Source organism: Molossus molossus, unplaced genomic scaffold (assembly GCF_014108415.1).
Source record: "Molossus molossus isolate mMolMol1 unplaced genomic scaffold, mMolMol1.p scaffold_m16_p_11, whole genome shotgun sequence".
NCBI classification, from domain to species: Eukaryota; Metazoa; Chordata; class Mammalia; order Chiroptera; family Molossidae; genus Molossus; species Molossus molossus.
In genome coordinates, this window is record NW_023425346.1 from 73,562,817 (window position 1) to 73,590,002 (window position 27,186).

General features: G+C 34.8%; 1 protein-coding gene across 5 annotated transcripts in view; it reads left to right on the plus strand.

The window, feature by feature from the left end:
• The window catches only part of LNPK (lunapark, ER junction formation factor), a 78,340-nt gene that overhangs the window by 14,682 nt on the left and 36,472 nt on the right, over positions 1 to 27,186 (plus strand). For 3 of the 5 annotated variants that reach the window (XM_036254524.1, XM_036254526.1, XM_036254525.1), the window contains exons 5-6: positions 4,282 to 4,340; positions 17,720 to 17,760. In XM_036254524.1, coding sequence (XP_036110417.1) covers positions 4,282 to 4,340; positions 17,720 to 17,760 — 100 coding nt within the window. Of the gene's footprint in view, positions 1 to 4,281; positions 4,341 to 10,656; positions 10,702 to 17,719; positions 17,761 to 27,186 lie in introns of those variants that run through there. The other 2 variants (XM_036254527.1, XM_036254528.1) reach the window with 2 other exon arrangements.

Genomic DNA, 27,186 nt, shown 5'->3' on the forward strand with positions numbered 1-27,186 from the left:
GCCTACTACTGCCCAGAACCCTTAACAATAACATAAATCGTTGACAAATACACATCGTGTGTGTTATATGTATTATATACTGTATTCTTAAAATAAAGGGATCTAGAAAAAAGAAAATCTTACTAAGAAAATCATAAGGAATAAAAAATACATTTATTAAAAAAAAAATCCACATTATTAGTGGGCCCACCCAGGTCAAACTTATGGTGTCAGGGGTCAATTGCATTTACTTGGTAGGTAAGAAAATACTTTTGCAAGCATTTCTTTTGCAGTATTGATAAATAGATATTCACTTGATAGAGTATTGTACTTAAATAATTATGTCCTGAGACATAATTAAGAGACACATTCTATTCTTGGATGAGAAGACTTAATATTGCAATGAGATCGGTTCTCCCTAAATTAATCTAAAATTGTGTGATCAGAATAAAAATACCAACAATACTTTAGAAATCTTGGCACAGTTTTATAATTTTTATGGGAAAGTAAGCACATAAGAATAGTCTTGGAAATTCTAAAAAAGGAGAAGAATGAAAAACAGGTATGCCAAGCATCGAATGCGTTATAAAACTTTATTAATTAAAAGTTTGGAATAATGTATAAATAGAGGACAGACCAAAGAAAAAGACACAAAATCCAGAAATAAATTCCCAAAGTAATTTTTATGTATGATTTTTATGTATGATAGAGATGGCATTTCAGATCATTGGGGGGAAATGGTGTTGAGTTATACTGAAAAATAAATAGATATAAATAAAATGTAAAGCTTGATTCCTGCCTTATTCCTTATACCAAAATAAATAACTTGTTTTTGTGTTTTTTGTTTGTTTGTTTTTTGTTTTTGTCTGAATGTGAAGGTTATTTTTGCTAAAAAATAAACAGACAAAATAGTCAACATAGTTATAAATATTGAGACCTATATATCTTCTCATTTTTAGTTTTATATAGTATTTAAATCTTACCTAAAACATTTCAATAAATTGGATAGAGCTCGTGTGGTTGTTGGAAAGACAGCACTTAAGTGTGGCAGAAAGAATGAATGATTTCTCTTTAAGCTCTGCCTTCTCTGTGCATCCTTGGAACCAAACTGAGGAGATTCTGCCTGTAACACGTGTATCTTCTTTTCATTGAGATAAACAACAGTTTTAGGCTTTACACTTTGAGATTTTTATCTTGCTACCTCTTTGTGAGATAAGCAGTGTTTCTCTGCTGCCACTCATTTGAGTTCCTACATGATCTCCATTTCTTTTGAGAGCCCTTCCACATATTTTGAGGGTTGGCTTTTAGCTATATCTTATTTTTACCAGAAAAGGAATTTGTATTTTTGCTTTTGTTCTCATTGTTGTTTGGATTATTTCTAGAATAGGAGAGGGAATGTTGATTATGTCACTATTCTCAAAGTAGGAGTCAGTAATGGTATCTTTAACATCTTCACAAAATATGTTGCCACATTTTCATAAATTATATTTAATTATTTGGAGAGGAAAACCTTTGTTCGGATAACTAAAACATAGATTCCTGAAGTACTTTAATTCTTTTTCTAAATTTTATTTTTTTAAATGCCAGCGAATTTCATTTAATTTAGCCTTAAAGAATAATTTCTATGTTCTACATTTTCCAGTCTTGAAACTTGACACATGGAAATTTGATAGCTCATTTTCTCCTGCAGTAGTTCTGATAAAAACCAAAAGGAGAATTTATGGATAAGTTTATTTACGTGGGACTAATGGGTTTATTTTCAAGTAAGGGAGAGTCTATTTCAATACTTGTTTTTACACTGTGAAAATTACATATATTTATTTTTAAAAATATGTTTTTTATTGATTTTAGGGAGAGGGAGAAGGAGAGAAGAGAAACATCAATGTGAAAGCGAAACATCCATCGATTGCCTCCTGTGTGCAACTGGACCTGGGGATCGTCCCACAACCTGGGCATGTGCCCTAACCTGGAATGGAACTTGCAACTTTGCAGTGCTTGGGATGATCCTCAACCAACTGAGCCACACCAGCCAGGGCGAAAATTACATATGTTTTTTTAAAAAAGTATCTACTCATTTAAGAAAATTTACTGATTTCCTGCAGAATTTCAGTCATTATCTCTGCAGTTTTTTCTCTTGTGTTCTCTGTTTTCTTTCCCTGTACTTCTTTTCCTTAATCATCTCTCTTGGTTTGCCACAGTGTTTAAGTGGAGAAATATTATGGGACTTTTCTATTGTTGTAGGATCCTTGAGGGTTCTGAACATTATTTTTATCCACTTCTCTCATCTTCCTTTCCTTGATAAGGATAATGTACAGGGTTGTTATTTTAGGGCTTAGGTAGTTGTTCAAGTACCATGTGGAAATCTGGTACTGGTTATTTGGTGTTTTTAGATCATAAAAATAAATTATAACAATGTAAAAAGCATGTATTAGTTCTTTATTGCTGTATAACAAATTGACCCAGAATTTAGTAGCTTAAACCAACAAATGTTTATCTCTCTCAGTTCTTGAGGGACAGGAATGTGGGAGCAGCTTAGTTGGGTGGTTCTGGCTCAGGGTCTTTTATTCATATACAGGATATATAAATTTTATCTTAGCTGTTGGCTGGGGCTGTCATCATCTCAAGGCTTACCTAAGGCTGGAGAATTTATCTTTAAGCTCATACATGTAGTTGTTGGCAGGCCCTAGCTCCTCACTGGCCATTTGCCAGAGACCTCTGTTCCTGCCTCATGGGCATTTCTGTAGAGTTCCCTGAATGTCCTCATGTCATAGCAGCTGGCTTTTCTCAGAATGAGTAATCCAAGAGAGAGAAAGATAGTGAGTGGAAGAGGCCCAAGATGCACGCTGTAGACTTTTATAACCTGCTTTTGATATGACATACTATTCCTCCTGCTATATGCTATTGGTCACACAGATCAACACTGGTGAGAGCGGACTAAACATGTGAATACCAGGAGATAGGGTGCACTTGTGACTACCTTGCAAGCTGACTCCCAAGAATAGCAATGGTATTTTAGAGTAATGAACTAAGTTTCATACTTATCTAAATTTATATTCAGATACAATGTAGTTCTTTTATAAAATTATAAATAATGTTTGTATACTTCTTCTGCTATGTTTTATGGAAAAAGGTATTTTGCTATATTTGCATCAAATTTAAAAGATGACTAAGTTTGTGATTTGGATCATCCTTTGATTTTCTTTAAAATTTTTTAAATATCATTTACTGGCTTACTAATGCAAGGTTTAAACAAGTATCCTCATAAAAATCTTTGGAAGGAAATGTTTAGCTAAATTTACTTATTAATGTTTATTTGAAGATAAGATCCCCCCTACCCCCCATAACTTACTTTACTAGTAGACAAGATCCCTCCGATGTTAAGTAATAGGAAAGGAGTAGCAACTTACATTTGTGTAATGCTCTGGATTTTTATTTTTTTATTTTTAATCCTCACCCGAGGAAATTTTTCCATTTTTTGTTCAGATAGAGTAGGGAGGGAGAGAGAGAGAGAGAGAAACATCAACGTGAAAGGGACACATCGAGTGGTTGCCACCTGCACGACTCAACCAGGGCCAGGGACAAACGGCAACCGAGGTAAATGCCTTAGCGGGAACCGAACCCTGGTCTCTCTAGACTGTAGGCCGATGCTCTATCACTGAGCCAAACCAGCCAGGGCAATGCTCTGGATTTTTATACATGTTTTTCCCTTAATGCATGGGAATGCATTTTTGGAGTGGATGCTTACTTAGTAAGAAGGGATTCTAATATTTGTTCCTAATTTTATATGGAGTTCATAGATTCCTTTGAGAGTGACAGAAGCAGTGGTCTCTCCATAGAAATGCATTTATGTACACAAAGGCAGTTTTGCAATTCAGAAGATCCATGAATTTTAGGTTGAGAACTCCTGTGAAAGCACAGGTAGTCTTCTGATTATCTCTGACAGAAAGGAGTACCTTTTGCCCAACTGGTGTGGTTCAGTGGTTGAGCGTCGACCCATGTACCAAGAGGTTGTTGGTTCGATTCCCGGTCAGGCCACATGCCCAGGTTGTGGGCCCAATCCCCAATGAGGGGCAGCAGGAGGTGGCCAATCGATGTTCTCTATCATCAATGTTTCTATCTCTCCCTTTCTCTTTCTGTCAAATCAATAAAGAAAAAACAAAAAACGTGAGTACCCTTTGAATTTCGACATATAAAAGGAAACAATGGACCTAATTGGAATGTGTATTTGTTTTCATTTTATACGGCTTCTAATTTACTTATTCTAATGATGGTTTTTGTTTCTGAATTTTACCTTTTCTGTAGCATCTGGAGCATAAGAACAGTGCTTATTTTCTTCTTTTCCAAGAGAACAGAAAGAAATAGTAAGTTTAATTTCTAAATTTATATAAATGGATTAGAAAACTCATAGTGCATTGGTTTGTAATTTATTGGTAGGTTATGAAATAGTATATTGAAATGACAACCTAGTAAATATTGAAGAGTTGTTTACTGTGAAGCATAAGAAAGGTTATGAATGATCAAGATGGTTCTATTTTTCATTTGTGTTATTTCTGTCTTGTTCATTTAGAAATTTTATTTACACAAAACAAAGTAGTTCATTACTTTAACCGAAGAGAAAATATATTTTTTAAATTAATCTTTATAGGAAACGTATGCTATTATGGAGTGAAATATGGTTGAACATTTTTTTATTTATTTTATTAATTGCACCGTTGTCTTTAACCTCATAGCCCCTAGGCTTTTGTTTTATTGAAATACATAAATTATGATAAAATAGTCTATTTGTTTTGTATGTGTACAGATTTTAAGGATTTTCAGGTCTTAAAACTATGAACTATAATTAACCAAAGATATGCAGATTTAATTTTAAATAAAAATTATATGACTTACTGTTCTTTTTTTGTTTTAACTTTTCTTTATAGAAAATTTTAAATATATACTCAAGTAGAGTGAATGATATGATGAACCCTTATATACCCATCATACTCCCTAAACAATCTTCAACTCACAGTCAATCTTGTTTCATTTTTTACTGCTACCTACTCATCTACCTTCTGTATTATTATTCTGACATATATCCTGAATATATCTATCCATAACTGACTTTAAAAATTAACACATACATTATAACAGCTAAAAAAGAATTTTAAAAAATCCTGAGGTTAACGTAGGTTAATAACATTATTAAGTTTCAGGTGTACAACATAATTTTTTTCCTATTTAATTAATTAATTTATTTTTGTTTGAGATGTTTCTCCTTTTCCCCCCACTGATTCCCCCCTCCTCCTCCCTCCCTGCCCTGTCCCCAGCTTTGTTGTCCATGTCCATTGTTCATGTATACATGTATATAAGTTCTGTGGTTTATCGCCCCCATCCCCTCTTCTGGGGATTGTCAGTCTGTACCCCACTTCCACGTCTCTGGGACTATCTCATTCCTCAGACTGCTATGTTCATTATATTCCACAAATAAATGAGATCATGTGATATTTGTCTTTCTCTGCTTGACTTGTTTTGCTTAGGATAATACTCTCCAGGTCCCTCCATGTAGTCTCAAAGGATAAGAGATCTTTCTTTCTTAGAGCTGCATAGTACTCCATTGTGTATATGTACCACAGCTTTTTTATCCATTCGTCTATTGATGGACATTTGGGCTGTTTCCAGATCTTAGCTATTGTAAATAGTGCTGCTGTGAACATGGGGGTACATATATTCTTTCTGATTGGTGTTTCAGGCTTCTTAGGGTATATTCCTAGAAGTGGGATCACTGGGTGAAATGGAAGTTCAATTTTTAATTTTTTGAGGTAACACTATAGTGTTTTCCATAGTGGCTGCACCAGTCTGCATTCCCATCAGCACATTCCCTTTTCTCCACACCCTCACCAACACTTGTGGTTTGATGATTTGTTGATGGCGGCCATTCTGACTGGTGTGAGGTGATAGCTCATTGTTGTTTTAATTTGCATCTCTGATGATTAGTGATGTTGAGCATTTCTTCATATGTCTCTTAGCCATTTGTATGTCCTGTTTGGAGAGGTGTCTATTGAGTTCCTCTGCCCATTTTTTAATTGGGTTCTTTGTCTTCCTTTTGTTGAGTTGTATGAGCACTCTATATATATTGGAAATTAACCCCTTATCTGATTTGTCATTGGCAGCTATGCTCTCCCATACAGTGGGTTGCTTTTCTATTTTGATGATTGTATCTTTTGCTGTGCAGAAGCTTTTAAGTTTGATGTAGTCCCATGTGTTCATTTTCTTCTTTGTTTCTGTTGCCTTGGGTGATGTATCAGTGAAAATTCTGCTGTGTATGATGTCTGACATTTTGTTGCCTACAGTTTCTTCTAGGATTTTTATGGACTCATGAGTCACATACATTTAAGTCTTTTATCCATTTTGAGTTTACTCTTGTGTATGGTGTAAGTTGATGGTCTAGTTTCATTTTTTTGCATGTAGCTGTCTAATTTTCCCAACACTATTTATTAAAGAGGCTGTCTTTATTCCACTGTATGCTCTTGCCTCCTTTGTCAAATATTAATTGAACATAATGCCTTGGGTCCATTTCTGGGTTCTCTGTTCTGTTCCACTGGTCTATCTGCCTGTTCTTGTGTCAGTACCAGGCTGTTTTGATTATAGTGGCTTTGTAGTATAACCTGAAATGTGGCAGTGTCATCCCCCCTAAACTGTTCTTCTTTTTCAAGTTTGCTGTGGCTATTCGAGGTCTTTTTTGTTTCCATATGAACTTTTGAAGTATTTGTTCTAGTTCTATGAAGTATGTTGTCGGTATTTTCATGGGGATTGCATTGAATCTATAGATTGCTTTGGGTAATATGGACATTTTAATGATGTTAATTCTTCCAATTTATGAACAAGGTATGTTCTTCCACAGTTTTATATCTTCCTCTATTTTTTTTTTCAATGACCTGTAGTTTTCTGCAAATAGGTCCATATTTCTTTGGTTAGGTTTATTCCTAAGTATCTTAATTTTTTTGCTGCAATGGTAAATGGGATTGTTTTCTTAGTTTCTCTTTCTGTGAGTTCATCATTGGTGTACAAGAATGCCATCGATTTCTTGACGTTAATTTTGTATCATGCTACTTTGCCAAATTCATTTATTAAGTCTAGTAGATTTCTGATGGAGTCTTTAGGGTTTTCTATGTATACTATTATGTCATCTGCAAATAATGACAGTTTCACTTCCTCCTTTCCAATTTGGATCCCTTTTATTTTTTCCTCCTCTCTGATTGCTGTGGCTAACACTTCCAGTACTATGTTAAATAACAGTAGTGAAAGTGAACATCCCTGTCTTGTTCCTGATCTTAAGGAAATGCTTTTAGTTTTTACCCATTGAGTATGATGTTGGCTATAGGTCTTTCCTATATGGCCTTTATTATGTCAAGATACGATCCCTCTATTCCCACATTGCTGAGCATTTTTATCAGAAATGGATGCTGGATTTTGTCAAAGGCTTTTTCAGCATCTATTGATATGATCATGTGGTTTTTATTCATCATTTTGTTTATGTAGTGTATCACATTTATTGATTTGCGAATATTGTACCAGCCTTGCATCCCTGGGATGAATCCCACTTGGTCATTTGAATAATTTTTTTAATATATTGCTGGATTCAATTTGGTAGTATTTTGTTCAGGATTTTGGCATCTATGTTCATCAGGTATATTGGCCTGTAGTTTTCTTTCTTTGTAATGTCTTTTTCTGGTTTTGGAATTAGAATTATGTTGGCCTCATAAAATGAGTTTGGAAGTGTTCCTTCTTCTTGAATTTTTTGAAATAGTTTAAGGAGAATGGGTGTTAGTTCTTTTTTGAATATTCGGTAAAACTCCCCCGTGAAGCCATCCAGGTCTGGGCTTTTGTTTGCTGGGAGAGTCTTTATTACCTCTTCAATTTCTTCTGTTGTTATTGGTCTATTCAAGTTTTCTATCTCTTCCCAGTCCAGTTTTGGGAGACTGTGTGTTTCTAGAAATTTGTTCATTACGCTTAGATTTTCGAATGTGTTGCCATATAATTGTTAATAGCTGTTAACGATCTTTTGTATTTCTGTGGTGTCAGTTGTTTCTTCTCTTCTTTCATTTCTGATTTTGCGTATTTGGGTTCTTTCTCTTTGTTCCTTGGTGAGTCTAGCTAAAGGTCCATCCATCTTGTTAATCTTTTCGAAAAACCAGCTCTTTGTTTCATTGCTCCTTTGAATTGTTTGTTTGGACTCTATGTCATTTATTTCTGCTCTGATCTTTACTATTTCCTTCCTTCTACTTTTTGTTTGCTTTCCAGTTCTTTAAGTTGTGAGGTTAGATAGTCTATTAGAGATTTTTCTTGTTTCTTGAGGTAGACCTATAGTGCTATGAACTTCCCTCTCAGAACTGCTTTTGCTGCATCCCATAAATTTTGTGTTGTTGTGTGTTCATTTTCATTGGTTTCCAGGAAGTTTTTAATTTCTTCCTTGATCTCCTCGGTAACCCATTTGTTGTTTAATAACATGCTATTTAGCCTCCATGTGTTCAAATGTCTTTGTATGTTCTTGTTGCAATTGATTTCTAGTTTCATGCCATTGTGATCTGAGAAGATGCTTGATATGATTTCAATCTTTTTGAACTTGTAGAGACTTAGTTTGTGCCCTAACATGTGGTCTATTTTTGAGAATGTCCCATGTGCACTTGAGAAGAATGTGAATTCTGTAGTTTTGGGGTGTAATTCTCTGTAGATATCGATTAAATCCATTTGGTCTAGTGCTTCATTTAGAGTCTCTGTTTCCTTGCTGATTTTTTTTGTCTAGAGGATCTATCCAGTGATGTCAGTGGGGTGTTGAAGTCCCCTGCTATGATTGTATTGCTATCAGTTTCTCCTTTGAAGTCCTCCAGAAGATTTTTAATATATTTTGGTGCTCCTGTGTTGGGTGCATATATGTTTATCAAGGTTATATCTTCCTGTTGGATAGATCCTTTCAGTATTCTGAAGTGGCCTTCTTTGTCTCTAGTTATGGCCTTCATTTTGAAATCTGTTTTATCAGATATGAATATTGCTACTTCAGCTTTTTTTCCCTTTCTGTTTGCTTGGAAGACTTTTTTCCATCCCTTCACTTTCAACCTATCTGAGTCTTTTGTTGTGAGGTGGGTCTCTTATAAACTATATATATGTATATGAGTCATGCTTTCTTATCCAATCAGCTACCCTGTGTCTTTTTATCGGAGCTTTCAGTCCATTTACATTTAAGGTGATTATTGATATGTACTTATTTATTGCCATTTTTGTTTAGTGTGGTTCTATTTTTTTTTCTGTTTCTCCTGCTAATTATAGCAGTCCTTTTAACATTTCTTGCAATGCTGGTTTGGTGCTAATGTATTCCTTTAGCCTTTTTTTGTCTGGGAAGCTCTTTATTTGACCTTCTATTTTGAATGATAGCCTTGCTGGATAGAGTACTCTTGGATTCAGATCCTTGTTTTTCATGACCTTGATTACCTCATGCCATTCCCTTCTGGTCTGTAGTGTTTCTGTTGAGAAGTCAGTTGAGAGCCTTATGGGGGTTCCTTTGTAGGTAACCTGTTGCTTATCTCTTGCTGCTTTTAGGATTCTCTCTTTGTCTTTAATTTTTGGCATTTTGATTACTGTGTGTCTTGGTGTGGGCCTGTTTGGATTCTTCTTACTTGGGGCTCTCGGTGCTTCTTGAACTTGAATGCCTTCTTCCTTCACCAAATTAGGGAAGTTTTCTGTCACTATTTCTTCAAATATATTCTCTAACCCTTGCTCATTTTCTCTTCTTCGGGGACTCCTATGATGGCGAATATTATTATGTTTCCAGTTGCCTCACAGTTTGCTTAAGCTGTCTTCCTGTATTTTTTCATTGTTTTTTCCTTTTGGTTTTCTGATTGGTTTATTTTTTCCTACCCTGTCTTGTAATTTACTGGTCCGGTCCTTCGCTTCCTCTACTCTGCTGTTTAGACCTTCCAACGTGTTCTTTATTTCTGATATGTCATTCTTTATTTCTTCCTGGTTGTTTTTAATTTCCAACTAGTTGATTTTCAACATTTCTATGTCTTTACTCATGGTGTTGATGTCCTTACACGTGCTGTTGGGCTTCCTCAAGATCATGGCTCTGAATTCTAGTTCTGTTAACTTGCTTAAGTGCACCTCATTTATCTCATCTTCAGTAGAGGTCTCTTGTTCTTTCATTTGGCTTTTGTTTCTGTGTTTCACCATTTTGGCTGTCACAGTGGGCTTTGGAGCCTGCCAGATTTTCCCTGTTGGTGTTGGTGTTCTGCTTTTTGTGGCTCCCTCACCTGGGTTTGGATGAGCCAGGGAGGACCCATGTTAAACACCTCTGTCAAGTCTTACTTTGCTGGTTAGAGTTGCTAGCCCAGGAATCTTACAGTTATTCTCTAGCTTTTTGCCTGGAGGCTATCATTAGTGGTTACTTTAAGAGCATTGGCATTTTAGTTGAGTGAAAAACTCCCTCAGGTGTTCAGCATAAAGGGATTTCCCCAGGGTGGGGCAGATGCTGGTTGTTAATAGGCCTCAATTTGCATTTTAATGGCCACTGGGTGGGGTTGAATCTCTGAGGGTGCGGGTGCTGTCTCTCCCCAGAGCCCTGGGAAGGAGTAAGATGACCACCATCCTGGGTGGCCGCAACTCAGCAAAAGCTCTGAGCGCCCTCCAAATCCTGAGTGTCCCCACACAGTTCCAGTCCAGTCCACCATCCCTGTGTCGGAGGCCAAGGTGAGTGGCTGTGGCTGTTTTAGACTTTGTCCCGGCTCTGAGCTGTGGAGTCACTTGGGGGTTTAACCCGAGGGCGCTGCTCACAGCTAAGGCTGCTGCTGTCTGTGGGCTCCAAGCCCCTCTTGCGCCTCTAGAAGCCTTCCAGGATCGATTGGTGTCCCTGGTTATATGGTCCTCCAAGCTGCTTTTCTGTTGCTCTTTCCTGATGATTTGTCTTTATTTTTGTTGTAATTCCGGTTTGGTCCTAGGAGATGGTCTGTGTAGCTTCCATTCACTCCGCCGCCATTTTGAAATCTCTCAGAACATTATAATTTGACATCTGTATACACTATAGTGTGCTCACTACCAATAATCTAGTTTTCATCTATCACCATATATTTTATTCTCTCCTACCCCCTTTCTGGAAGTCACTAATTTATTGTCTGTATCTATGAGTTTTTGTTTGTTCATTTATTCTTTAAAAAGAATTCTTAATATCATAAAATATTAAATATAAAAGTATTAAATTTCCAGTTATCTCATAAATATCATTTGCTTTAAAAATATTTTGTTTGTTTGACTCAGGATCCAAATAAGGGCCATACAAATATATGACTTTTAAACTGCTATACTTGCTCATGATTTGAACCCAGTTGAGGTTCTGTGGTCTAGCCCAGTGATCATGCAGACTTTTGATTCCTTTGCCCTTTCCCAGTCTAGTTGTCTGGCAAAATCATACCCTGTTTAAATATAATTATATGCTTAATCAGTGACTGGCACAACCCTCTCCTGGTTAAAAAACATTTATATGCTTGCCCTGGCCGGTTTGGTTCAGTGGTTAGAGTGTCGGCCCGCGGATCAGAGAGACCCGGGTTTGGTTCCCGCTAAGGACATGTACCTCGGTTGCAGTTTGCCCCTGGCCCTGGTTGGGGTTGTGTGGGTGGCAGCCAGTTGATGTGTCTCTCTCAGACACATCGATGTTTCTCTCTTCTTCCCGCTCTGAAGATAAATGCAAAAATGTCTTCGGGTGAGGATAAAAAAAAAATCAAAAAACAAAAAAAATTTATATGCTTAATCTATGCCAGCATCTGAAAAGCTAAATTTGTTAGAGGAAAATCATATAACATGTTGACCAGGCTTATTTTAAAATATGTATGATTGCAAAAACCAAATGTACGCTCAACATTGTTACACAGTTCTATTTTATGGTTCCCTAGTGAATTCACTTTTTTCCTCACAGCACTGCTTGAGATTGTATTTCTCCTCAAATTACTAATATCTACCTCCCTACCAAAACCCTAAAACCAAGCCAAAATAAAACCAACCAATTTAACAAAGTAACCAACTAAATAAAAATTCGAAATTTATAAACAAAACCCCACAGAAATCTACCTGGCCATTCTTACCTGATAGTCTCACTTTGTGGAGAAAATAGATGTAAATAGATGGGAGCTACCTTGGCCACCAAATATATTCAAGTTATCTCCATCTGTTACTCAGTATGTTGTCATCCTTTGTGGCATTCTGGAAGAATGACTTTGATCCTATCTATAGCTAAGCCCTCCAGTTGTGCCCCGGATTCTAGATACTCTGGCCATCTCAAGAACTTTTCTCTTGTAGTTATCTCTTCCTGGAATTATCCTCTCTTTTGCATCATCTATTTCTATTGGATTGTTCCTATTGGCATATAATCCTGCCTCAATACAATCATCCAGGGGGGAAAACCTATCCTGACTCCATATTTCCTTTAGTCTAACATGCATTTCTTTCTCCCCTTCAAAGTCCTATCATCTTTACCTCCAAAATTATCTTGAGTCTTATCACTTCTAACTTTTACTACTATTACAGTTAGAATACAGGCCATCATCATTTCTTGCTTGTAGTACTACAGTGGCTTTATAACAAGGCCGGTTTTTTTTTAATCCTCATTTGAAGATATGTTTTTAAATTGATTTTAGAGAGAGAGGAAGGGAGAGAGAGAAAAGCATTGATGTGAAAGAGAAACATCGATTGATTGCCTCCCACATGCACCCCGACTGGGGATTGAACTCACAACCTAGGTATGTGCTCTGAGAATCAAACCTGCAGTCTTTTGGTGTATGAGACAACACTCTAACCAACTGAGCCACCCAGTCAGGGCTATATAACCAGTCTATTTTTTTTTGTTGTTAATGCTTACCCTAGGATATTTTTTTCCATTGATTTTTAGAGAGAATGGAATGGGTGGAGGAGAGAGAGAGAGAGAGAGAGAGAGACAACAACTGGTGTCCCCCCACCCCTCCCTACCCTTGCATGTACTCTGCCCTGGGCTGGGGATGGAACCAGCAACTCAGGTAGGTGCCCTTGACCAGTAATCGAATCCGAGACCCTTCAGTGGGTGGGCCGATGCTCCAACGCTGAGTCACACTGGCCAGGGCACCAGTCTGTTTTTAAGGTATAAATCAGATCTTATGTCTCTTATACTTAAAATTTCTAATGGCTTCTTATGGCAACCAGAGTAAAATCTAAATTCTTACCTCAACTCTCTGGCTTATGCCATTTCCCTATCTCCTTCTACTCTCCTTTTTTCACTTCCCTCCAGCCATCCTGGCAATCTTTTTGTCCTACAAATAAGTTTAAAATCTCTGAATCTCAGTTTCCTAATTTATAAAATGGAAACAAATATTTGTTTTGGCAGGACTATTGCCAAGTATTGAGCAAAACTACATGTAAAAACATATAAACAAACACCTGCTAAGTGTTATATACATGTGGTCTGATGGTACTAATTTTTATTTTTCAATCCTTATTCTTTTAAAAATTTTCTTGCCTTAGTTAATGGGTTAGGACCCAGTATAATATTGAAGTGGGCATAGCAGTATCCTTGTGTAGTTCCTGATTAAGCATTAATTTTTAATATTTTACTTTCTAAAAATCAGATTAAGGAAATTAAGTTTATGGTATTGTTTCCAGTGATATTTAGGAATATAATAACTTCTGGGAGATAGTAAGAAGTTTAAAACAAATGTGCTCTCTGACCTCATGGAACTAACAAATAGTGAGAAATATAAGAAACCTTATTTTAAAATGAGTCCTTGGAAACACTTTTCAAAGGAAATCAAATGTGTGAATTTAAAAAAAAATTAAATATATTTTTATTTCACCGAATGTTGAGTTTGCTATATATGTTTTTCTTCCCCTCTCATTCTAATGTATAAGTATTTTTAACTTACAAATAGGTACATCAGGTCATGATTATTTTATAAAAGGATTTTTGCTTTAAAATTTTATTTTAGGGATCCTTTCATTTAAAAAATTTTATTCATTTGAATAGGTATGGCATGTGCATTTAAAATAGATTTTTAAGAGATCGTCTTGTAGTCTTACACATTTTTTTTTTTTTTTTTACTATAAAGTCAGGTACCATATATATTTTTAAGCCTGAAAGCTATTTGTCATGTTCTTGCTTTTTTCTTTCTTTATTAGTTTTATTTCCTTTGTTTTACAAGTTGGACCTAGTATAGATTGAATTAAGGGTTGGCAAACACAGTCTCTGAGCCAAATCATTGTGTAGCTCATAATCTAGGAATGGTTTTAACAGTTTAAATCATTGAAAAAAATTCAAAAGAATAATATTTTGTAGCACGTTGAATTTGTAAGAAATTCAAATTTCTGTTTTTATTGGAACATAGCCATGCCCATTCATTTGTCTTGTGTATAGCTGCTTTCATTCTATAATGGCAGAATTGAGTAGTTGTGACAGACTGTATGTGGTGCTCTCTATACTGCAGACTGTTGCAGCATGTATGACAAATCATAGTGACATAGTTATAACTTGCTAGCATTTCAAGTGCCACCTGTATTTCTGTATTGTGACAATTTTATTTTTTATTACCAGTGCATACTCATCATGTAAAAGCAAGAAAAGAAAATTGGACTTTGAATGTTGCACTCTTAGGGCACGATGGAGTGTAGATTTTATTATCAAAACACAAAGCCTTGTGTTATTATGCAATGACATTATAGCTATACTAAAAGAATACAAATATACAGTGACATAACTATACTAAGCACTCATCATGATATTCTCAACTCACAGACAAGCAGTGATCAGAAAATTAGAACATTTAAAATGGAATATCTCATTGTAGCAAAATTTCTTCATAAAAATAAAAAGTAAAAATGGGACTTCAACCAAAGTAAATTTTTGAGTGGCTTATTTGTGAAGCAAAGAAAGCCACTTACCAATGGCGAATTAATTAAATTATGTTTGATTGCTGCAGCTGAAGAAACATGTTCTTAGAAAATATATTTGGCTAGTAAACTTTGGCAAGAGCAATGCTTGAAGAATTGAGAACTTTGGAAGCAACATAGTCAATTTAAAAACAAGACAAATTATTTCAAGTGATCTTTCTTGGCTCTTGATGAGTTGACAGATGTTACAGATACTACTCAATTGTAGTTTTTTTGAAGAGTCAATACTGTGCTTAAGGTGACTAAAGAATTAGTCTTTATGAAAAGTCTGTAGAACAACTGGAGAGAATATTTTTGAAGTTGAAAAAACAAACACTTTCAATACAACCTGAAGTGGAATCTGCTAAGATGTAACTATTGGTAGTAAAAATATTTGTGAAGCAGGAAAAGGCTTAGCTGGATTCATTTACAAAGCTTGTGAAACTATAAAGTGTTTGAATGATGTGGTTATTCACTGTGTTATTCAAGTTTTTATTATGATATTTTGTGCTCAGAGCCCAGATTGAAATTTTTCTGAGAAGAACCACCTTCAAGCACTGTCTGTTATTGAACACTGGCTTTGGAAGTTAGCTTTTGCTGCAGACTTGATAATGGTTCTTAATGAATTTAACCTAAGATTGCAAGACAAAACAATCCTGTCTGTGAAACCTATGATACCATAAAGCATTTAGAAAACAAATAACATTGTAATGACAAAAAGTAAGTTTTTAAAAAGTGCTATGAAAACTTAAAACAATGAGCAAGATCTTCATTCCACACAAATTTGTTACAGATACATTATTTGAGCTCAAACTACAGTTTCAGCCGTTTTTTTCCAGAGGTTACACAAGTATAAAGGAAATTTCTATATTTCATAATCTATTTAACTGTACAGTTGAGGGGCTTCCACTAATCTTCAATCAGAAGTGATTAATTTATCATGTAATTACATGATAAAAGGCAAATATCAAGAGAAAAACCTGAAGTATTCTATAAATGCCTTCCAAACAATAAATATGCTCAATTAAAATCTCTTGCTTGTAGATTGATTTCAGTATTTAGAAGTACCTATCTTTATGGAAAAACATTTTCAAAAACGAAAATATGTAAAATCTCATTAAAAACATCATTAACAGATTAAAATTGACAATCAGTATGATGATAGGGAACACTAACTTTGAACCTCAGCTAAGTGAAATATTATTCCACCACCCAAAAAGAAAATGATTCCATTCTTTTCATTGGTAAACCCATGTTACAAAAAATTTAGCTCAATTATTATATTTGAATTTTGTCAATAAAAGTTTTGTAGAAATTTCTATTTTGCTTTAAAAATACATACTTGATTTTGCCTTTTGGTTCATACAGGCTAAATTATTTGCTGTCTGGCCCTTTGCAGAAAAAACTTGTTGACCTCTGGATTAAAGGATAGATATTTGGCTTTGTCTTATCTAACTATTCTCTTTAAAAATGAAAATAACAATGTCAGATTTTTCCACCCTTTAGTAATAAGTCTGCTAGCTTATTAAAGACTACTTAATATATTTTGAAAAAATATTTTTATATTAAAGTTATCTTTTCTATAAGTTTGTAGTTCTTTGGATTTTTATGTAAATAATATACTTTGAATTGGATATTCAGATGTTTGCTACCCCAGAACTTCAATGAAGAGATAATTTTATTTATAAATTCAATTAAACATTAAGAACAATTTAAGTTCTCTTTGATAATATGTTTAAATCAAGGTATGACTCTTCTTTCCAGCTGGAATAGTATTCTTATTTCTACTAGTTATATATTTTTAGCTAAAAACTAGAGACGTTAAATAAATTTGTAAAGTATTTGACAGTATTTCTAGAGAAAAACTAGAAACCCAAAATACATTTGTAAAACAGACATTGACATTCATAAGTTAAATTTTTTATTGATTCTTTACCATGCCAACCTAAATAAGCAGGCAAATCTTGGAAATGTTTAATTTTTTTCTTCCAATTTTATTTATTTTTGTTACAGATGTTTCTTATTTTTGCCCCCTAAACCCCCTCCATCTCTCCCTCCCAAAAAAGTTTAATTTTGAAAAGCAATTAGTATTCCTTTTCAAGTTCCTCCTCAGGTATAATACTACAGATTTTCAAAAGATTTTTTTTATTAGTGCTCATTATCTTGAAGGTTGAATAACTTAATAAAATATTTTATACACTTATTTTCTTATAAACAAAGAGAACATTTTTATTACCAATGTATAAAAAGATTTGGTATTAATTTTAGAAGTTTGGATGGGATGTTGAAAGGAAGGAAAAATAATAGTAATGTTTCTAAAAACATTAGAAAATATATATATATTAAATATGTTCTTATTTATTTTTTTAGAGAGAGAGGAAAAGAGAGAAAGAGAGATAGAAACATTGATGTGAGAGAGAAACATCGATTAACTGCCTCCTTTATGCCCCTTGCCAGGGATTGAGCCCTGAACCTGGGCATATACCCTGACCTCGAATTGTACTGGGACTTCTCAGTCCGTGGGATGATGCTTAATCCACTGAGACATACCAGCTGGGCAATAGATATATTTTTAAATTTGGAAAGTTGTTGTAGTCTATGTTAAGGCAATTTTTTCTCTGCTTAGCTTATAACATATAATATAGGCAAAAATATGAAATATATATGAATAAAGATTGAGATCATTCTTATCTGTGCACATCAGTGAGAAGTACTAAATGAGAAAGTTTTCTAACAGTTGCTTAATATGTATCATTTGGGATGATTTATTCTTAAATCTAGGTATCTTAATATCTGATTTAGCTTTGATTTAAATCTTCTTTTCTAGATGAAGCATTGGATGATTTAAAATCCCAGAAGAAAAAAATAGTAAGTTAACTTTTATTTAAATTTAATTTATGTAAAATTAATAAATTAAGAACTAGATAATTAATGTTTATATGTTATAAGTAATGACTCTCAGAAAAACAAATATCCTTTTAGATAGTATTATAATGATGAAGCTGAATTATGAATATTTTTGCTAGTTAATAATGATTGACAGGAAAAAGTAGTTAAATGGACTTTGGAGATCCTGGAAGCTGAGAAGTAAGTAAATGAATCATATTGGAGGACTAAATAAGGCAGAGGGATAAAAAGGTGGGTGTCCGGATTGATTATTTATTAGGGCCATAAAAGGACCAAACATTTACATGTCAGTTCTTAGGTTTTCTTAATACGATAAGGCTAGGAGAGATCAAGAAGATTGGTTGTAAAAGACAAATTTAATGTGAAAAGACTGAAGAAAAGGGGAGAGAGAGATACTTTTTCTCTTTGATTTCTTTCATTTTCTATCTGCTACTCTGATTACTTGGGAAACTATTGTGGGGCAAGTTAAATGCATCCTTTGGATATCTTAGAAGAGGAGGGCCAAGGGTAAGAGAAAGGGCCCTAGATAGATAGTTAGAGGTTGATATATAATAGTCTCTAATAAATGAATTCAACTTGGCTTTGGCTTGAATTTACATGTACTTTATTCGTGTAATTATATATGAAGTATGAAAATGATAGTTGATAGCCCTATCGTATTATATGAAAACTGATTTAATAAAATTTAATTAGATGCAAATGATAAATATATTTTACTCTATGTAACAATTATGTACTATGTAACAATTATGTATGAAACTAATAAAAATTATTATGGTTAAGTTTAATGTTAAAAATTGTTCTCTGAATTGGCAATAAAAGACATTGATCTTAAGGGTTTCAAGTACCAGAAAAATAAAGAAACATAAATTTTGAAAGGCTTTCTTATCTGTTTTGTTTAATATTTCTTCATTGTTATATGAGGAATTTATCAAAATTGCACTTAAATTTTGGTAGTCCTAAACTGAAACATAGAAATATTTCCTTTTTTTTTTTTTTTAATCCTCACCCGAGGACATTTTTTTCTATTTTCTGTTCAGATAGAGTGGGAGGGAGAGAGGAAGAGAGAGAGAGAGAAACATCGATGTGAAAGGGACACATCGAGTGGCTGCCACCCCCATGACCTAACCAGGGCCGGGGACAAACTGCAACCAAGGTACGTGCCTTAGTGGGAACCGAACCCAGATCTCTCTGGACCGCAGGGAGACGCTCTAACCGCTGAGCCAAACCGGCCAGGGTCCATTGTTTTAATTTGCATTTCTTTGATGATTCATGACAATGAGCATTTGTTCATATGTCTCTTGGTCATTTGTATGTCCTCTTTAGAGAAGTGTCTATTCATAAACTCTGCCATTTTTTAATTGGATTGTTTGTCATCCTTCTGTTGAATTGTATGAGTACTTTATATATTTTGAAAATTAACCCCCTGTTCTATGTATCATTGGCAAATATGTTCTCCCATACAGTGAATTCCCTTTTCATTTTGATGCTGGTTTCTCTTGCTGTGCAGAAACTTTTTAGTTTGATTTAGTCCATTTATTAATTTTTTCCTTTGTTTATCATGCACTTGGTGATGTATTGGTGAAAACTCTGCTATGTATGATGCCTGAGATTTTGCTGCCTACATTTTCTTCTAGGACTTGGATGTACTCATGAGTTACAGTTAGTTATTTTATCCATTTTGAATTTATCTTTGTGTATGTGTAAGTGGTGGTCTAGTTTAATTGTTTTGCATATACCTGTCCCAGTTGTCCCAACACCATTTATTGAAGACACTGTCTTTACTCTATTGTATGTTCTTATTTCCTTGGTCGAATATTAATTGAGCATGATGTCTTGGGTCGATTTCTGGGTTCTGGGTTCCATTCCGTTGATCTGTATACCTATTTTTGTGCCAGTACCAGGCTGTTTTGATTATGATGGCTTTGTGTATAACCTGATATCCAGTGTTGTGATCCCTCCAACTTTGTTCTTCTTTTTCAACATTGCTGTGGCTGTTTGGGCTCTTTTTTCATTTCATATAAACTTTTGGAGTATTTGTTCTAGATCTGTGAAATATGCCATTGGTATTTTAATAGGGTTTACATTGAATCTATAGATTGTTTTGGGTTGTGTGGACATTTTAATGATGTTGATTCTTTCAATCCATGAACAGGGTATGTTTCCACTTTTCTACGTTTTCCTTTTTTTCTTTTTTCAATGTCTTGTACTTTTATGAGTATAGATCTTTTATCTCCTTGGTTAAGTTTATTCCTAGGTATCTTAATTTTTTGTTGCAATGGAAAATGGGATTTTTTTAAGTTTCTTTTTCTGAGTGAGGTATTACTTCACACCTTCCAGAATGGCTGCATCAACAAATCATCAAACAGCAAGGGCTGGAGAGGAGGTAGGGTACTCTAGTGCACTGCTGGTGGGAATGCAGACTGGTACAGTCACTATGGAAAACAATGTGGCATTTCCTCAAAAAATTAAAGATGGAACTGCCATTTGACCCAGTGATCCCATTCCTAGGTATATATCCTAAGAAGCCTGAAACACCAATCAGAAAAAATATATGCATCCCTGTGTTCATATTTACAATAGCTAAGATCTGGAAGCAGCCCAAGTGTCCATCAGTGGATGAGTGGATAAAAAAGCTGTGGTACATTTACACAATGGAATACTGTACAGCTGTAAGAAAGAAAGATCTCTTGCCCTTTGAGACAATATGGAGGGACCTGGAGAGTATTATGCTAAGTGAAATAAGCCAGTCAGAGAACAGGAAGTATCACATGATGTCACTTATTTGTGGAGTATAATGAATAAAATAAACTGAGACATGGAAGTAGGGAACAGACTGACAAACCTCAAAGGGAAGGGCATTCAGGGGTGGGAAGAGAGAAACCAGAGAACTTACATGCATTTATGCATAACCAATGGACACAGACAACAGTGTGGTGAAGACAGAGGGGGCAAGAGTGGGGATGAAAGTGTTATGGGGGGGGGGGGGAATGAGGGACATCTGTAAGACTTTTAACAATAAAGATAAAAAACAAAAACAAAAAAACGGTGACCTAGAAATCAAAGGAAATGGGGGGTGGGGGGTGGTGGGAGATGACTAAACCGTAACAGAGATCTCAGCAAAGATGAACAAAAAGAAGAGTTGTCTGCCTGGCCGGGCTCATTGGTTGAGCATTGACCCATGTACCAAGAGGTCACTGGTTTGATTTCCCATCAGAGCACATGCCCACGTTGTTTGTGGGCCTGATCCCTAGTGTGGGGCATGTGGGAGGCGGCTGGTCAATGTTCTCTCTCATTGATGTTTCTGTTTCTCTCTCCCTCTCCCTTCTTTCTCTAAAATCAATAAAGAAAAAAATATTAAAAAAAAAAAAAAGTTGTCACCCTGGCCGGTTTGGCTCAGCAGTTAGAATGTTGGCCTTCAAATCAAAAAGTTGAGGGTTTGATTCCAGTCAGGGGCACATACCTCAGTTGCAGTTCCATCCCTGGCCCTGGTTGGGATCATGTGGGAGGCAGCCAATCAATGTGTCTCTCTCACATTGATCTCTCTCTCTCTCTTTCTCTCTCTCTCCCTCCCTCCCTCCCACTTCATCTGAAAATCAATGGAAAAATATCCTTGGGTGAGGATTAAAAAAAAAAGTACAGTTTTCAGGAAAAGAAAATATATTTTCGTTGTATTATGTTTCTGACATTTTGTGCATTATGGAGCAGCCAGAATTCAAAGTGAGGAAATGATTCACTGATATGTGGAATCTAAAGAACCATATAAAGGAATAAATAAAACAGAAACAGACTCATAGATAAGGAGAACAGATTGATATTGCCAGAGGGGAGGAGGGCCGGGTAAAGGGATTAAGACATACAGATTAGCAGTTATATGAGGATGAAGAGTGAAGCATAGGAAATATAGTCAGTATTGTAACAACTATTTACATATGAAACCAGGTTGGTACTGGAAATATCAGGGGTGGCACTTTGTAAAGTATATGATTGTCTAACGGTTCTCAATCTTCCTAATGCTGTGACCCTTTAATATAGTTCCTCATATTGTGGTGACCCCCAACCATAAAATTATTTTTGTTGCTACTTCATAACTGTAATTTTGCTACTGTTATGAATTGCCATCGGAAATGTGTTTTCCGATGGTCTTAGGCGACCCCTGTGAAAGCGTTGTTCAACCCCCAAAGGGGTTGCGACCCACAGGTTGAGAACCACTGGCACTCTAACCACTATGCTGTACACCTGAAACTAATACAAAATAATATTAAATGTAAACTTTAATTGAGAAAAAATAACAAAGTGAGGAGAAACTGGTGGTTCTTAGCAGTATAGATGTTGTGATATGATTAGTTTGGTTTTTTGTTATGATAAAAAAAAAAGCTGGTAGTAGTAGTCAGAGCCAAGCCCTACATGTACTGAAATAGAGAAATATTGATTAAAGTAGAAAAGACAAGGAGGGAGACAAAAGAAAAAAGAAGAAAATAAAAAATTCCAAGTGATGAGAAACCATCCTCATGTTAGTGGCATCCCATCACCAGAAAACAGAATCTTGGAGAACACACGATTGGGGAAAAAACTCAATAGGGTAAAGAGTAGACTTGAAAAATTCTGCAAAAGGGCAAGGCAAGCTATTTGCTACTTCTTTAATAGCTCTTGAAGGACTCACAACATAAAAGATGCTTCATCTAGGCCCGACAGTTGGGAAATTCAGTTCAGGGTTCAATAGTTGTGAATATCAAAATGGTTCACGAAGAATCAGCATCACAGAATAGTTCAGCATGACATTTTTCTTGCAGTACGATTAAAGGAAAGTAAGTTGGCTGTTCTAACTCACTTTATTAATTAGGGAACACAATTTTCATGACTTGACTATTGCTGGTTATAACACTGTTGCTACTGGGACTAGTCCCTGGCCTTTATTGCCCAAGCCCTTAACAAAGCTGCTTTGTGAGTAGCTTTACACTTTGTTTAGAACAGTAGGTGTTAAGGGTGAATTAGTAAGTAGCGCAGGGCTAGCTAATGATTATACTGGTAATGAGAGGAAAAAGAAGGGACGTTAATTTGAGCAAAAGCTAAATGTAATCAAAACTGATCTTGTTCATTGATGTATAAGTTTATACTCTACATTTATAGCTTTAAAAATACTTTTATTGTTGAAATGCCTGTAGGAAAAACGACTATCAGTCTAAAACCATCCAACTCCTATACCTTCTATTTTATTAACACAATATAAGTTATATTTACTACTTGATATTTTAGTAAAAGTGGTTTTCTTAGGGATGCATCTTTTTAATATGAATAGACTTGTAACGTAATTTGTAATTTGTAAAAGTGTAATTTGTAACAGTGAACATGAATTATCAATTTATTAGAAAGTTAAATTACTTAGAAAGGAAAATTAGTGACAACAGTGTTTTAAATCTAGGAACTTAATATAAGATAAGCATTTGCTTATTAAAATAAAGGGAATGAATCTTTAGTTATCTAAAAAAACTTCCAAGTCTGGATGTACTGTGTATTTTGCCACTCACATATTTTTTGGTCTTTTAAAAAAACACTTGTTTTTAAAAAATCATTGTTCAATACATAATCCCTCTGCATCCATGAGCATCTTATCAAAACAATTCAAAATCAAGATCTAAAACACATGAGTCAAAATGACCTCTTTAAGTGGCTGCATGAAAATGCCATGCTTTTTCCAAAAATAGTATTTTTTAAAATTTTTTATCCTCACCCAAGGACATTTTTGCATTTATCTTCAGATAGAGCAGGAGGGAGAAAGGGAGGAAGAGAGAGAAAGAAACATCAACGTGAGAGAGACACGTCGAGTGGCTGCCACCCACACGACCCCAACTGGGGCCGGGGACAAACTGCAACCAAGGTATGTGCCCTTAGTAGGAATCAAACCCGGGACTCTCTGGTTCGCGGGCCGACACTCTAACCGCTGAGCCAAACTGGCTAGGGCCAAAAATAGTATTTCTGTGTGATATTTCTTTCTGGCATTTCTCAGGAAATTTACCAAGTCCTGAGAAAAATTAGTTAAGAAATTGGGAACATGGGAAGAAGTGTTATAGTTCTCTGAGAATTTAAGCTTAACAGTCAACTACAAATATCACTGGTTCAAAGGAACCCACTAATGTCACTTGAAAGCAAAAGCAAGAAATGTTGACATGCTGAGCTGTATGTTAATGTGGACATTTCTAGGAACAGTACAGGACCATGCACAGGAGAAGTGGAACAATCTAGTTAATCAGTCAGTCTTGTTTTTGTGACCATGTTATAAGTATGTTTTATGGGTCTGTCTGTTATTAATGGAGAGTTGTTCTCACAAATAAATAATAAGTTAATACATATAGTATACTTTATACAAAATCCTGCAAATGATATTCCATGAAATAAATTTGGAAGCAAAGGATGTCCTTAAATTGGCAGTTTCACAATTTGATTCTCTGTAGAGCTGTTAAGTTTCAAATGTTACATTTTTATATTATCCATTAATGTTTGCTGGCATTTTCCAGTGTTTTGAATATTTACCATAGGCTACAGATCTTTGTAAATACTTTAGCAGAGAAAGGCAGAGAGAGAAAAGATGTAAATATTATTGTGAAATACTCCTATATGAAATCATAAAATGATATAATATCTGAATTAGTAAAAACAATATTGATTTCAACAGCAAATCCCAAATCAAAGTAAACAGGCAATATTTTCATTGTTGTAAAAAGATGAGTTTCAGTGCTGCAACATATAGCTTAATGCTCTGAATTGAAGATGCCTTTGAGTACACTCAGTAATTTGACCAAAGTCAATGCAGAATGAAAGAAATATTTCTACATTTAGAATATCTGTCATGAAATAAAAATCAAGAATATTGGATAGGGCAATTAATAATTTAAGTATTTTAAAATTTTATTTCAAGAATAATAATTTAAATATTAAATGTGTATAGAATTATCTTTCAAAATCAAAGTTTTTGACACTTATTTTGTGGTAGTATTCCTTAAGTGTTTTTTATGATGAAATGTCTATACCAGGTAGAAATAATTGTTACATGCTATTAAAATATATAATCTTGTCAAAATAATGTTGATTTATAATAAATAACCATGCATTCATTATTTTCTTAAATATAAAACTCTGTAACTTTCAATATAATCATATCATAGAAAAACAATTCTCTGCTTGTTATGTCATTCATTATTACTTAAAATATATTAAATATTGTGAAAAATACAGAGTAACTTATAATCTAGGGAATTCTGAGATTCCAGTTTCTTACTCTTCAATCCTGGGATTAATATGTTGGGTTTTTTTGGAAGCACTGCTTGTTTCAGACCCATTCTGAATAATTGAGGTATCATTGAAGATTATTATGTATTGTTGTATTAGGGACTATTGTAGACTTTTTCTCCTACATTATTATATTTAAGTTGCACAATAGTGCTATGAAGAAAATCTTTATCTGTTTTAGAAAAGGAGAAACTGAGGCTAATAGACTTGCTTAAAGTCTTTCTAGTTGATTAAGAATAGAGATATGCTTTGAACCCAGATCTTTTCTGACTTCAAAATTTCAAGTTATGTTGTTTCCACTGATCAGAATGTCTATTTAAAATAAGTTAATTCACTTACAATGTTGTATAGATAAATGTGTTAATTAAGCTATATGTTAAAATTTTTGGCTAGAAAAGTAGAATGGATTTATATATTTTAGTTCCTTTTAAAAATTATTTAAGATACTTTACATGTACATGGACTTAACACAAATATTTGTTGAATGATGTACCAGGAATTAAAATCATTTGGTGAATTGACATTTTGGTTTTGAGTTTTGTGTGTTGTTTTAAAGATCACAGTAGTATCTCATCTTTTTAAACCTAGCAGTAATCTTAGCTTAGAACTGTGCTGTCCAAATCAATAGCCACTAGCTCCATGTAACTTTATAAAAAATATTTTTAAAATTGATTTTTAGAGAGAGAGGAAGGGAGGGGGGAGACAGAGAGAAACACTGATGTGAGAACATAACATTGATCTGCTGCCTCCTCCCCACCCCATCCCGGGAAATTGAGTCTGAAACCCTGGCTTGTGCCCTGACTGGGAATCAAACCAGGAACCCTTTGGTGCATGGGAGGACTCCCAGCCAACTGAACCACACAGGCCAGGGCTCCAAGTAGCTTTTTATTGACTGACTGATTGATTTTTTTAGATTGAGAGGAAGGGAGAATGGGAGAGAGATAGAAACATTAATGAGAGAAACATCAATTGGCTGCCTCCTGCACGCTCCATACTGGGGATCAAACTGGTGACCTCTTGGTGCATGGGATGATAACTCATTCCACTGAGCCACACCAGCCGGCTTCAAGTAGCTTTTAAAATTTACGTTATTTAAAATGGAATAATATTACAGTTCAGTTTTTTAGTTGCACAGACATTTAAAAAAATTTTTTTTCCTTTATTGATTTTAGAGAGAGAGGAAGTGAGAGGAAGAGAGAAAAACATTGATGAGAATATCGATTGGCTGCCTCCTGCGTACCCCCTACTGGGGATCCGGCCCACAACCTGGAAAGTGTGCTGACTGGGAATTGACCCACCGGTCAATAAGTGACCTCTTGGTTCATGAGTTGACGCTCAACCACTGAGCCACACCGGCTGGACTGCACAAACATTTTAAATGCCCATTTATCACATATGGCTTAGTAGCTACTGTATCATGCAGATATAAAACATTTATATCACTACATAAAGTTCTATTACTGTAACACTGGTCTAAAACATCAAAATTAATTTGTAGAAATCAGGGATTCAGTTCTTTGATATTCCATATAGATTATGTTGATTTGGGGATATATTCTACCGTATACCCTTTCTCTAACCTCATTTCCAGTTTTTCCTCAACTCTAAAGTGATATTACAAACATTTCCTTTACATCAGAAAATGAAATATCTTTGCTTTGAGAATTTATTATAATTTTGAAATAATTAAGAAAATGTTTTAGTTTTGCCAAACCAAGGTTAATTAATCATTTTCTAAGTACTTAGCTTCTTAAATGTTAGATTGAGTTTTTAATGAGGAATCTATTAATTACTATTGTGGCAACATATTTTTAACTTGGTACATGTGTTCTGTGTTGCATTTTAAAGTAAATGTCCTTTGGAATATGACATTTAGTGAATCCAAGTGGCTATCAGTGGTCACTGAGAAGGAAAATGTACCATTCCAATTTTTGCAAAAGCATTTTATTCCACACATTAGCTATTTGTCATAACTATGAATGTCTTGTACTAAAGTTATAAACTTTTTCTGATATTGGGCCATAACTGCTAAAATGATGCTTTAGTAGTGATTACTTTTAAAATTAAACCCATGTATTAAGCCATAAAGTGACTTGAGTG